Below are 14706 nucleotides of genomic sequence, written 5' to 3'. Positions count from 1 at the left end.
TAATTACTTTACCGCCCTATCGGTCTTATTTTATCAAGGCTTCACTGAATTGTTCATTATACTTTTTTAGGAACATAATGCAGCACCATACAATAAGCGATCGATGTGCCCTACTAACGTACAAATGAAAGGGTTTCCTTTTGTCCGCAGCAACAACAAATTTTTCAAAGATATCCGCGACGTAATATCATAAAATCCCAGCGCAGTAAGGTCGAAGTTTCTGAACATTTCTTAGAAATTCTGCTTGAGAAAGATGAAACGGAACGGGACCTAATGAGGAGACTCGTGCGTCCGCCAGTTGGCCCCAATTATTGTTTCACGTTTCTGTCCTCGGTTACTGTCGCTACGTTTACATATATCTATAGGGATCAAAATTTACATACATAAAATCACGCCTCTTTTCCGGAGGGGTAGGCAGATACTACATCTTTCCACTTGCCACGATCTCTGCATACTTCCTTCGCTTCATCCACATTCAAAATTTACCTTTCCATCATACAGCGTATTATTTTTCTGCAGACACAAGCCGGTATTCCGCCAACGCTTTTGCACAGCACGACAGTATTAATGTTTTGTCTGTTTGATGAGGCTAAAGGCGAAGTAATATATCAGCGATGTATTGCATGCACTTCCATTGTGTTCCACGCCAACTGTCAAATGTCTGATGTAAATACGGCTGTTAGTATGCACAGGCACGTTTGTCTGATGTCGGCCCTCACCATTGGAAATCTCACCTTACCTCACCGCGTCTTATCGTAAAACTATTTCGGTGTATCGACTGTTCGATGCACATAAATCACTTAAGCTATTTTTTCCATGGCGTTTAGAAACATCTCAAAATAGCCATTCACGTTTCGGTTGTTGTGACGTAATGTTACATGGACCGCTGTGATCATCGATGTAATATGTAACATGCCTATAGAATAAAGAAGTATGTGGAGCTTGAGATGCGGCTCTTGTAATTCGATTTTATAAACCCCCAGGCTTGCTTACTTTCTGAGCCATGCGAGCTCGCCGTATTCGATCGGAATCTATATGTTTTTGGGCAAAATTCAGCAGTCAGATGTAGTGGGAAGTGGTTTGTTTAGTATGAAAATGTGTTAATTTATATCGAATAATTTTTGGAGATTTTAACTACATTTAGGCTCGACTCATACTTCAAACAGTCAACACTGAATGTCAGATCTAACACTTGTCAGCGTTTATTTTATGGTAAATAGAACAAAAATGTTGATGACTGAAACATTTCGTTAACAAGTTCCCAAAACACAAGCATGACTTAGCGCCGCCCACAACGTCTAAATAGGCCCTTTTGATGGATTTGTTGGATGATATGGCATTTTTAGCGCAAGCCTGTCGATGGTGTCTGCTTAATTTATCGAATTTCCTTCCAATCTGTAAGGTAGCTTCATCAAATTTATGTTGGCCACGTTCATCAGACTTTACCCGATTTACTGAATTCGTTATTTTTTCGACAAAACCGCAGGTATTGCAATAATTATCCGGATGGCAGGAGTTTGTGCGGTAAACCTCGTGACGATACTAATAAAGCTGATTATTCAATTTTCATATTAGCGCCGTACGTGATTTTGGGGTTGAAAATATTATATTTCCAGCCGGAGCGCTATTTTCGTTGGAAATTATGTAGGTACTGCCATATTTGAAAGTTTTAAAACATACATACATACCATCACGCCTGTCTTCCTTTGGGGTAGGCAGGGACTATAGATTTCCACTTGCTACGATCCTTACAGGCCTGTAAAGTTTTAATGAAACCCATAAATTGACTGCTTCTATTAGGTACTTATTCGACTTGATCTTGTCTGCAGTGAGATCAAACCATCAAACGCAGTTAATTTTGTGTGTTCTTTTCTACATATTACATAAATGACGCCTCTATGCCGTAGGGTTAGGCAGAGACTATATCTTTCCACTAGATGCGATCTCTGCACACTTATTTCTTCTTCATGCAAGCTCGTCGGTTTCGGGTACTTACTCTTGACCTTACCTTTCTTAGATTCCAATGTAACACAGTGATAGTGTTGGCAGAATGATATAAAAACATACTATGCCGACCTCACGTAAAAAGTGGGAAAAGCTAACGACGAAGAAGAAGATACATATAGTCACATCTATATCCCTTGCGGGATAGACAGAGCCAAAATGTCTTTAAAAGACTGAAAAGCCACGTTCAGCTGTTAGGCTTAATGATAGAATTGAGATTCAAATAGTGACAAGTTGCTAGCCCATCGTCTACAAGAAGAATACTAAGTGTATAAGCCTTCCCTTTAGTCGCCTTTTACTACAACCGTAGGTATGATGTGGACTGGTCCTATTATAAAGTGCCAGAACCACACGGCACATGTTTTAATACGGGTAGTGCAAGACAGATGCGTCACGTCAATATGCCGATCGGGCTATTTCCGTAGCCGTCGGAGTACCAGATGGCGACAATGAAATACGAAATTCTATGGTGCTGTCTCGCTGATAATGCACTGAGATGGACCTAAAACGTGTGCTTTATTATCAGACATTCTCTTTAATCTCAGTCGCTATATTGATCGTTGAAATCGGAATAATCGGTCTCATATAGGTACATATATTTTTGTTTTGACGGCCTCAGAGGCGCAGCGGTAGTGCGCTTGTCTGTGGAGGTCCCGGGTTCGAATCCCAGCCAGGGCATGATGAGGAACGAACTTTCTCTGATTAGCCTGGGTCTCGGATGTTTATCTACTTATATAAGTATTTATTATAAAATATAGTATCGTTGAGTTAGTATCTCGTAACACAAGTCTCGAACTTACTTCGAGGCTAACCCAATCTGTGTAATTTGTCCTGTATATAATTATATGTTTATATATAAACTATAATAATGGCATTATAAAATACTGAATGTTAATAGTCATAATTTTTACCCGTAGCCTAAATTGGAATTGTACACTTAATCTGTAGCGTGACTTTTGAAAGGGTAGGAAGGGACATCAAACCTGACCCTAAGCCGTTAGTATATATGGAGATGTAAGGCTAGACACCCCTGCAAGCGTTTGGAAATTATTACTTTTCATACAACTGAGTTTCTCTTTCAGTTGTATGTCGTACATTGGTTTTAACGAAATTAAACTAAAGTAGTGTAATATTATGTATTCTTTCTTATAACTGGTTTCTGGACTGAAAATATTTAATATGAAAATTTATATTTTCGTGACTACATATTTAATGACTGAGCACTATTGTGATGTTTCTATTTTGACAAAATTAATTTCATCAATAAACGAAACTACGTTGTATAAAAATTCCCTTGCAGGTGATTGTAACATGTGGAGCTATCGATCCACCTACCCAGCTGATCCCGAGTCGACTATTGTCGCCTCGGTCTTAGCCGCTTAATGTTATTTATTTACACGTTGGGAGCCGTCACTTTTCAGAATTTCTTTTATATACCTTTTGTCCAATGTCTGACTCCCTCAGGAATATTGGGAGAAAAGTTGTGTTTTATAAAATTTCATGCAACAATTTTTATTTCGTGAAAAGGAAAATTACGATTTATAGATAAAATTGGGGATATTCTGGCAAAAGGTCAGGTCAAGACTTTACTAAATCGACGAGCTTGAATGACGAGAGTGATAAAAATGAAACGTTGGAATATGCACAGTGTTCATAACAAGTGAAAAGATGAATTCTGTACCTACCCCTTCGGGAAAGTGGCAAGATTTTATATATATCTACCTACATTCGGTGGTAATTTCTTGTTCAACCATGTTCCGAGCTGTTGTAATATGTTCGAAAAAAGCCTGCCCGTATGGCGTCTCTAAGACTAGTCTTTACTAAATCTACTGTCTTGTTCAGTATATAAATATATTTTATTATCTTTATGCCTCCACATAAATCAAAATAATATGAGACAATAGAAATGCCCTAATGTTCTTGAAACTATAGGAATGATGTGATGTCTGCTTGCATCGCACGTAACTTTCTGCGTAGAGTTGTAAAGTCTCGATACGTCAAAGTCAACACGTCAGGGAAAAGAAGTTACTGAGGCAATTTTCCGGTAAAAATAGTACGTCTCAGGTGGACGCAATCTAATTAAATATTGGAAGGGCAGGGTTATTCACGGTTATTTTATCTTTATCGGCCATGCGTCCGTGACATTTCCGCCCCGCCCCTCGCATCAAATACCATACCTAGTTTGTTCAATGACAATGAACGCAGGCAACTAATAAAGATAGAATTAGGAATAATGTAAGACTATAGAAGTGGGAGAATATTTAAATTTAGATTTATATAAGACATTTTCTGGCTTATTGCCAGTCATATCAGGTATGGCCCAAACAGCTGGTTCTAGAGACTTGAAATGTGGCATGTTCGTCCCTTATGTGGACTAAGACGGAAATATTACGAAATTCCTGCGTGTAATGAAATTAAAGAGATTTTTTATTTGACGCGGGTGGAGCCGCGTGCCTTCTCTAATAGGTGGATATGTCAGCAACAATTTTAATTAAACCATTTAGGTCAAAATGTAAAGATATAGCTTTTATCCAAATTATCTTAATTACAAAAGAAAATTAACCTCAAACGTTGAAATGAATGTTGAAAAAACCTATATTATTTAATGTTGTACAAATGGTAGAAATATTTATTGCATAGTATTTTGGTAGTTAACGACACGCAACTGTTTTTATTTATTTACTTCTTTTAATAGGTACCCGCATTTTATTTATGTATATGCGAGGTGTAGGTGGACATGTGGTAAAAGTATCCTGCGCGAGAGGTACTCGGGGTCATATCCCACTGCGGCTATTTATTTACCCTTTTCTGAGTTACGTAAGTACATTAGTTTGGAAGCTGAACTATGCTTTTAAGGTAAAGGAAAGCGTATGGTTTCTTTCGCTACCTACAAGTCTTATCACATTCTGCACATCCAGCTTTCTATAAATGCGGTCACGAAAGTTTTTTTTTCTTAGTTGTGAGCAGCGGGGCTAGCATGACACGCGCGGCGACGTTTTTATCGCGCGATAAACTATCGCTGTTTCGCTTTTTATTATGACGTGTAAAGGGACAGCGATAGTTTATCGCGCGATAAAAACGTCGTCGCGCGTCGTGCTAGCTCCGCAGGTGGTCAATTTCTTTTACAAAGTCTGGTCAGTTAATATACATAGTTTAATAGGTTAGACATACATACATACATATTGTCACGTCTATATCCCTATATATAGGTTAGACATTTAGACAGTATTAATAGGTTTCCGGCACTAAAGAATAGAACCAATCCATATCTTTCCCATGGATGTAGTACAGCTGAACGTGGCGTTTTGTCAAGACTGTTGGCTCTGTCTGCCCCGCAAGGGATTTAGACGCGAATTCTTTGTATACGTATGTAAAACGAATAATAAAGATCACTTTTAAGCGATAAAAGCTTTAATAAAACCATCTAGCCAAAACACATTTCATATCTCTGCATGAATTCATTTTCGCCGACATCTTTCATTATTCAACCGCTACTCTTGAAAAGAGCTATTAGGGGTGTCTGTATGCATAACTATGTATGTTGGTATGTATGTACGCCCACGTCTCCGTTCGCGAATCCCGATTTTTCCCGTCGGTAATTTAGAGAAATATTCTCATAGACCTAAAGAGACTTTATGCCAAACCCGCGCGTTCGATTATTTCCATTCCCGCGGGAGTTTCGTGAAAACCTTTCTTTGTGCATCTATACAACGCAAGAAGAACCTAGGTACATGCCAAATTTCAAACCTACCGAACCGGCGGTTTGGTCTGATTGTTGACATGGTAGTCAGTCAGTATCAGTATCTTCCTCAATATAATATTAGTATACACCCGCGGCTCCGCTCATTTAAATCAATAAATCCTGTTAATTTTCTTTTACATCCCAACAAATAAGGAATCTACATGCGTAATTTAAAATCATTATTTTGATCGGGCCATTTGGACGGTGCATTTTTGCCAATCAATCATTATTAACCCTTTTTTATAACTGTATGTATACAGGTTGATTTTCAATTCATTGGTATCATTTTTACAGGTGAATTTGTACAACCACGAAATTGAAAATGAAAGCTTTTTTAATACGTTTTGGTAGCCACCCTTGGTGCACCTTTTGTATAAACAAGCAAATTTTTTGTAACAATTTAAAATTTAGTCCCAAAGTAAAAATTGTTCCGTTTGATGTACTGATTCACATTTAATAAAAGGATGTCTATGAATTTACAATCACCCTGTATATGGATGTGTCTTGTGTCGATGAAAAACGTCGATGTTTTGAGGTCACTGCCATCCGGCAGATACAACCAGTCTACTCGTGGTGCGCAAAGTGCCACCACTCAAATATTTATAGTCCATTCCATGTACAGTTTGAGCTCTCGCGTGGCTTTACCTTTTGACCGACTGTCTAGAAATTGAGGGTTAAGATTGTGAAATTTTGTAATTTTTAATTGGTATTTTCGTTAATGCCGTTGGTCGGTGTTGTAAGTAACTGAGATTTTGATTGGCATATTTTATGACCAACGCACAGCCGTTGCGAAGATTAGAGAGGAATAAAACGTGAACTACTTGTTATCGAAGCGAAATCCCTCTTATGGACAACCCCGAGTCTTCACCCGGGAGAGTGTGGGACTCCCAGCACCTGATGTGCCAGCCTACCCACTAAAACACCTTCGTGCGATTCTTGCCATTTTGAGGGCATCATTTGCAGGCATTTGACCACGACGCCTACCTGATCTACCCAACTCGGACTTGTGTTCATTAGTGAAGCCCAGAATTCCTCTTCGGAGGGGTAAGAACGTAACCAGGACTAACGCTGAAGGAATGAATTAAATGAGGCCTTTCTCTTCCTATTTTTACAACTCTTGTATTTTTTTTATTCAACTCATCGTGACCGAATCCATCTTAGCATTCCCCTTGTGTCTGTACACAGTGTGAGTGCTGATATTTTTTTTATGGATCTACGGCATCGACCGGTTTATTTGTAACTATTTATAACCCCATAAAAAGTTTTGAGGTGATTCAAAATGTTACTGCGGTGTAGTTGTTTTCTACATAATAGATTGCTATATTTATTATAGCTTTTACCATCTTCGTACGTGCGTTACAGCTTTAATGCCTACGGGGATGGTACTAGTATCCCGAATAGTGCAGATAGATACATCCAATGTGTGTCAATCTTCCTAATCCAAACTAATTATAAAGAAAACATGTTTGTATTTTTGTATGTTTGTAACAAGTAGACTTTGAAAACTTAGAACCGATTTTACTACAATATAACATAGGTTTCTTCAGGAATTTCCCACGGGAGCATAGCTTAGCGGAAAAGCTAGTTTTATATACTTATATGTAACGTTGTTAGGCGTATTAAAAATACGTAACGTGAGTTTGAATATTGGTCAATTGAAAAAAGCAGGAAGAGGTACCGAACAAACAAATATACAAACTTTACATTTACAAACAAAAAGCTGCTATTTCAACATAACGTTCCGAAATCCCTTAACCTTGTCGACCTCGCTTACGAAATTCTTGAACAAATCTGGTAAATTTTTTTTTCTTGGTAAAATATTTACAGCTTTTACCTTGTTTCTACAATTTTTTAAGCGAAACGAAACAATAATAGGCTTCGATCACAATTCAAAAAAGTTTCGGCAGTTCATTACAAAGTTTAGGTAAAAAGAAAAAAAAAGAAAAAAAATACTGAGAGTTCTTAAAAACACGAGAGAAATTTCCTTTATGTATAAAGTTTTACCAAAGTTCGTATTAAAAACGCTAATTTTATGACAATGTTTGATTTATATAAAAGGTAAGTTGAAACACCCTTGTGTGTAGGTCTTCTGTTTTTTCACAGTGTGTATACTATATTACTTATATTCTGTCATACATATGCATTAAATAACGCATCTTTCCCGAAGGGTTGAAAGAGGCTATTTTGCACAACGATCCCTGCATACCTCTTACGCTTCATCAACATTCATAACTATCTTCAAGCAAGCTCGGCGGCTTCGAGTACTCTTAACCTGACCTCTTGCCAGGACGTCCTGATTTGATCAAGGTCATTCTGTCAGTTATAATAATTTAGGAAACTTTATGCTGGCAATTCAAATTTATTGAGAGACAAGAATTAACTCATCTGTCTAACAATAAAAAATATATCCTGTCGTTGGTCCTTTCCCTCTAGAAGAGCAGAAAGAGAACTCTTTTATAAGTTTTCGAAGGGAAAATCTTTTTTATGGATGCCGGCAATGTTTTCACCTGTGAGAGTGTGTGACTCCTAGCACCTTATGCAAGCCCAGTGCCTGCCTATAACCACCAAAATCCATCCGCTGCGTTGGGACCTTCTTGCAATTTTAAGGGCATCATGGTATCGCATGGCGTTCCACTATTATAACCTAAACCCTCACGGCACGACTAACACGGGAATCGATCCCTGTTTCGCTCGTGGCTTACGTTACGTGAAATAACTGATTTCCTTAATTACTTGATTTCTGCCTTCAAAACCATTAAATACGAAGTGATAATAAAAAAATATTGGATTTTAAGTAGACTTCACTGCGGTCAAACAAACCCTTCGCGGTTTGTGATCGACATATGTATTAATTTAATATGTAGGTAATCATTTGATATAATGAAAGAAAAAAATAACCTAATTGAAAAAAAAAAACACCATATGATAAAATGATTTTGTGTTTTTGTAATTTTCTATATATTTTTTTTAACAAAATATTGTCTCAATTGTTTCAGAAAACAAAATGGGCTGCTTCGTCAGTAAAGACAAGCTCACCAAAGAGGACATGGACTTCCTCAAAACCCATACATCTTACGATGAAACCACCATAAAAGAGTGGTACAAAGGATTCAAGGTAAGAGTTGTATAAATTCATATTACATATTAATTTATTCGCCAACTAACTGTAGCCGTGTTTATATCACAAAAGTAACTAAAATCACGCCCCTTCCCCCATAGAATACACAAAAGAATAAAAATCAATATATACATTTAAGTAACTGTAATACTGGAAAAACAAACCCTTTCAAACCTGTCGTGTCAAAAAAGCCATTTTAAAACCTGAATGAGAGGGAAAGTACTAGAATGCAGTGGGAAGTATAATCGACATAATCATATTTTCGCCCGGAAAAATTGCATTTTAGCTCATTTTTGCAAAAAGGCAAATTGGATTATCTTGTCACTCTTAATGCCCGGGCCGGCTGTCCCATAGCAAACTTAAGGCTGGTTTCACAGGCAAGCGTTTAATCAGCGGCGGCGACACGCGTTCGCTTATAATTATACTAGGATTCGTAGTAACTTAGTTCAAACACGCCGGTCGTCGGTAAGCGTTGACAAAGCCGATGCACCTGCGCAGAAGTCTAAGTTTAAAAGCTTTTTAAATCACGCCATTTAAACCCACGAACACTTAGAGTATTCACTTAATTATAAATAATTAGGAATATGCATTGAACTGTCAACTATTATTTCCATCTTAAAGTATTTGTTATATGTAATGTCGTTGTTTTATTGAGTTTCAATACGGTTTGATTTGACGTTAGGTTGCGCTGTTCTGCGCTGCTGAATATTGCCAATACGACTTATTTAAGGGGTAGTACTGTGCTTTGCAAGGAAAGACGCGACTGCCGGACAAGCGCGCGTGTCTCCGGCGCTGGTCAACGGCGCGTCTCGCCGCCGCCTCTCTGAAACCAGCCTTAACTCTAAGTTTAATCCACTCTGTACGTAGGGTTAAGCCAAGCTATTACAAAATGTAACGTTCTCTTCCCTTATCTACCTTTGCAAGAGGTATGGTTTATGTATATATTATGTCTAGTACTTTCAGTCTTGGTGTACACAAAATTGATATATAGAAGTACGGATTTCCTAGTAGATTGTTAATGTCAATACAAGGAAAGTCTAATAAGTATTTAAATCTTTTTTGGACTTGTCCACTATCTAAAAGATAAAGGTGTGATATATATAGAAATTCAATGTCTTAAAGATAAAGGTGTGATATAGAAATTCAATGTCTTAACAGTGGAAACATCAAATAGTTTAACAATATTTCGATTCAAATAATTCTAATTTCGTGCTTTTTCCCATTACAGCAAGACTGCCCGAACGGGAGGCTTACCCCGGCGAAATTCGTTGATATGTATAAGATGTTCTTCCCCTCCGGCAACGCCGTCGAATTTTGCGACCACGTGTTTCGCACGTTCGATATGGATAAGAATGGATACATAGATTTTAAGGTACAAAATAAGAAGAGTAAATTCAATTGGTGCATAGTTCTGAAGTACCGCTTAAATTGCGAATGTTTGTGTCATTTATTATATATTATTCAATTGCAAAGCGAACGAAGATCAATGCGATGCGATGTCTCTTTAATTTTTGAGTACCATTGCGGTGCAAACTAAAGTTATTATGTTCGTTTAACGTTTGGCGTCAGTACTTGATGTATGGATAACTGTGTTTGTTATAGGAATTCCTTCAGGCGATTCACGTGACATCTAGCGGAACGCCGGAGGAGAAGTTAAAGTGGGCATTCCGCATGTACGATGTTGACGGGAACGGCGTTATAGATATCGAAGAAATGACGAAAATAGTTCAGGTTAGTGCCGTAGTTGTTCAAAAATTATTAGGGGATACTTCATATCACTTAATAATTGTCATATATCTTGGTTTCGCAACATCGGTTGACTTCAAATAAATTACTTAAAACTAAGTTTACTGCCGCTTCCAAAGCGTCAGTGCAGAAGAAGCGGGCGATAGAATGTGGTTGCAGCGGCATATGACTGTCAAAAAGAGGAAGAAAAATTGTAAAAAAAAGTTTAGGTTTTAATTTTTTTGCTTTGACTTGACTTTGACTAGAGAAATATAGGAATTCAGTTTAAACGTTGGTGCAGTGGATGTATTCGTGATTATTATTCACCATCGGGTTCGACCCCCGATCATGATTTTTTTGATTGGCCTGCGTCTTGAATGTTTATCTATCTTCTTTTTCTTCATCGATACTCTCTTGACATAGTGGCCATGGTCGTGAAGTCGAGGAAGTGAACTCAGTTTATCTATACCTAAGTGTTTTATTAAATACTTTAACTGAGTTGGTATCTCATAAAGTCTCCGACTCGCACTTACTTTGGTGTACTCTCAATCTGTGTGATATTCGATGAGTCGATAAATCTCGCTAACTTCCGGGATTTCGGGAATCGCTAGATATAGTGCGACTTCATGTTAAATTGCAAATATCTAGACCGTTAAGTCTGGGCATTGATAGTCAATCAGTCAATATTCTCTTTCATATGTATATATTTATCATTAGGTTTCGCCCGGGGTCTTACCCAATTAAAAAGTACCTTATGTCCTTCTCCATACTTCATACTAATATGTATGCAAAGTTTCATGAAGATCTATTCAATGGGTTTAATTGGATAGACAAACAAACACACATTCACATATATTAGTACGGAAGTATGGATTTTAATCGCCAGAACTCCACTACTTGATATAGGCCTCCCCCAAACATTTTGACCTTGACCGCTTAAAAGCATCCTAAGGTCTTAAACCTTGAAGGTCGCCGGACCAACTAGAGGACGATACTAGATGTACACTGTATTGCTTGTGGTTGTAGTCATTTTTATTTGAGAGAAGTCATTGAGACGCTTTTTTTTATTTGATTTATTTCATATGGCAATATATTGTATATTTAACTAATTTTTTATCCCCGACTTCTTCGACTTCGGCTGCCGGTAAAATGTCAGCTTGACCTAAGATTTCAAACCTCAATCCCGAATTTCGTAAAGAATTTCGCAATTGTAAAAGTTATGTATGATGGATGATTAATTTTGTTCAAATTTTATCTTTGAATATAACCTTTATAAATTTTTATCAAAATATATGGCACCGGTTTAGCCGTGAAAGCGTTACACACAGCCAGACTTAATATTAGCACGCATTGGTATAAAAATCTATTACTTTACGCCCGAACATAAAGGCTCGTACACACACAAGAGCTAAGCGCCCTCTAGCGTGATACGGAGCAATAATTCTCATTCTCCATCAACAGCTTAAGTGCGTGGTATAAATCTCGGTCTGAACTAGGGGCGAGTACTCGTCCGGCTCAGAATTACCTATTTAATCAAGTGGCCATATTTGGTTTTACAGCAGTCTGCTACGATCGTAATTGTACGTGGTAATGGCGATCGATGTCGTACAGTCTTAGGCGTAAACACACACATAAAATACATGTGACGCACATATTAGTTTTATCAATATAAAATTGGGGATTTTTCTTTTAGGCGATGAGCTGGTAACCTGTCACTATTTTATTAGGCTATCGAGCTGAACGTGGTATTCGATTTTCGAGACTATTGACTCTGTTTTCCCGGTAAGGGATAAAGTCGTGATATATGTAGAGGTATTTGGAACAGGGAGAGCGTAGGTGAATACTGACAGTGAATTCCCCAAACGTTCCCAAAGGTACGGGGATTTTCGTTTTACGTGGGTATTGTCTAGTTGATTTATATACTAGGGAAACTTAACGTTTTTACAATTTTAATACGTCGTATTCGCGTTTCTATTCATTTATGGCCACAATCCAGGGTGAGTGGTAAGTTAGTGAGTTTTGTGAAGTTTAGTGTTCACTAAAATGGCCTTAAGACAAGGACTATATTCGTACAACGTACTTTTTCTTTAAATTTTCAAACGAAACATTACAAGCAAAATTTTGCCAAGTTAAAGAAATTATGTATTTCTTAGGTAAAAATTGGTTTCCGCTTTAAATTACTAAAATGCATTTTTTTTATTATTTTTACTGTTTCCAATTGTAAACTTTTATGATGTTAATGTAGAATATTTCATCTAAAGCATTAGATTTTTTTTTCATGAGTTTTAATTTTGTATGCTAAATTTTATGAAATTAGGAATAGCCTTGCATGCGATTCATAAGGAGTTTCATCATCAGATGTGGACCCGACTAAAGTTCTGGCACTGTTTCTGATCGTAAGAGCATCGTTTAGCAGTCAAACTAATGTACAGACTTAGAACAGAGTTCTTGGTAACGCACGGGGATTTGAACCTTGGGCACCTCATCTTTACAAGTCGGTAACCACTTATACACCGACGCTCACGCTGCAAGCATAAATAATACAACACATTTTTATTGTACAAATAGTTCCTAGAAATAAGCAGCATATTTAGCGTTCTCCTGCGGTTTCACTCGCGTGTAAATTAATCTCTTATGTATAAGTTAAAGTTATTGTAAAGTTTCGTTCAGTACTGTAGATGTTGCGTACTAATGAAGTGCGCACACTTTCGCATTTAAAATATTAGCGGGGTATTCTTCTTTCAGACTAAATCTGTCTAAAGAAAAAATCTTATACGTATAAGGTCGCGCCGACATGAACATGTTTTGTTCGCACCTAGTGACTTCAATAAGACGTCTATTTAAAATATTCCATTTCGGTCATTGTAGGCATTGTCTAGGGAGAAATTACTCCAAACACTGCAATTCTCTTTCCGTTTCTCTGCGTTCCTCGATATCTTAAACTAAATGACTTTCAGGGCAAGACGGATAATTAATTGGCATTATTTGAACTTGTGTCTACCACCTCAGACTGAATCTTGCTTATCATCAGATATATTTACATCAAACGCACTAAACTTTAAGTAAAAATAAACCAATTGGTTAACTCTGAGGGAAGCTTAGAATGGGCTAACAACATTTCACTATTTGAATCTCAATTCCGTTACAAAGCCAAACAGTTGAACGTGGCCTTGCAGTCTTTTTTTTTAAGACTGTTGGCTCTGTCTACCCCGCAAGAGATAAACACGTGATAATATGCACATACAATGTAACTTAGTCGCATCACGTCGCGTCGCGTCGCAAGTGCGTTCATTGTTTAACAAGCGGCGATCGATATACCACAAGCCTTATTACTGGTTACGACAAACGATATTACCCCTGGTTTTCTCGCATTATACGAGAACCGTGTTACTCAGTTAACTCGTAATTAGCTTGGCGCCTTGCTATTTTGCAATATTTACGCGTACCTTGGCGGTCGAGTGGGTAAAGTATCCGAATTGAAAGCATACGCGTTCGAAGGTATACGGGTTCGAATTTAATTGCGGTTAGTTAACTCGAGTTGGTGATTACAACGATTATTATCGGGTTTTAAAATGAAAGAAAACTCTTTCTTAATTTTGCGTGTGCCCGATCCCACCTTCCGTCTCACCCCCCTACTTGGCCCAGTTTTCAGTGTCCTTAGAACTTGAACTACGTGGGAAAACATCGCAAGTAAAACCTGCACATTTCAGATAACGGAATGTTACTCGTAGCTTAGATTACCTTGTAAAACTGGGTCACGACGGTCCGATGGGATGTCTTATAGGCGTACCTACCACGGACAAATGCTAGAAGAATTTATGACATAAGTATTTAAATCAAACACATGCTACTTCCTTCTTCTGGTCATCTCAGTTACCTGCATCCTCACCTTTTTAGAGATGAGCCCGGGGTGCGACTTTTAACAACCATGATCTTGGATTGAGAAAGTCAGGTTACTCGAAATTAGTTCTTTTTATATACATACATATAATCACGTCTATATACCTTGCGGGGTAGACAGAGCCAACAGTCTTAAAGACTGATAGTCCACGTTCAGCTGTTTGGCTTAATGATAGAATTGATATTCAAATAGTGACAGGTTGCTAGCCTGTTGCCT

The 14706-nt window shown here is 37.7% G+C and overlaps 2 protein-coding genes across 4 annotated transcripts in view; both read left to right on the top strand.

The window, feature by feature from the left end:
* Nucleotides 1-14706, top strand: part of LOC106130560 (neurocalcin homolog) — a 121455-nt gene that overhangs the window by 88623 nt on the left and 18126 nt on the right. The gene's annotated exons all lie outside the window — the stretch shown is intronic.
* LOC106130561 (neuronal calcium sensor 2) overlaps nt 1-14706 on the top strand; it is a 111690-nt gene that overhangs the window by 88439 nt on the left and 8545 nt on the right. For 2 of the 3 annotated variants that reach the window (XM_060953673.1, XM_013329425.2), the window contains 3 exons: nt 8743-8861; nt 10093-10236; nt 10467-10595. In XM_060953673.1, coding sequence (XP_060809656.1) covers nt 8751-8861; nt 10093-10236; nt 10467-10595 — 384 coding nt within the window. In that variant the 5' untranslated portion in view covers nt 8743-8750. The remainder of the gene's footprint in view (nt 1-8742; nt 8862-10092; nt 10237-10466; nt 10596-14706) is intronic. The other variant, XM_060953674.1, reaches the window with a different exon arrangement.

The sequence above is a fragment of the Amyelois transitella genome, chromosome Z (genome assembly GCF_032362555.1).
Source record: "Amyelois transitella isolate CPQ chromosome Z, ilAmyTran1.1, whole genome shotgun sequence".
NCBI lineage: Eukaryota > Metazoa > Arthropoda > Insecta > Lepidoptera > Pyralidae > Amyelois > Amyelois transitella.
This window is presented reverse-complemented; position numbering and strand designations above follow the sequence as displayed.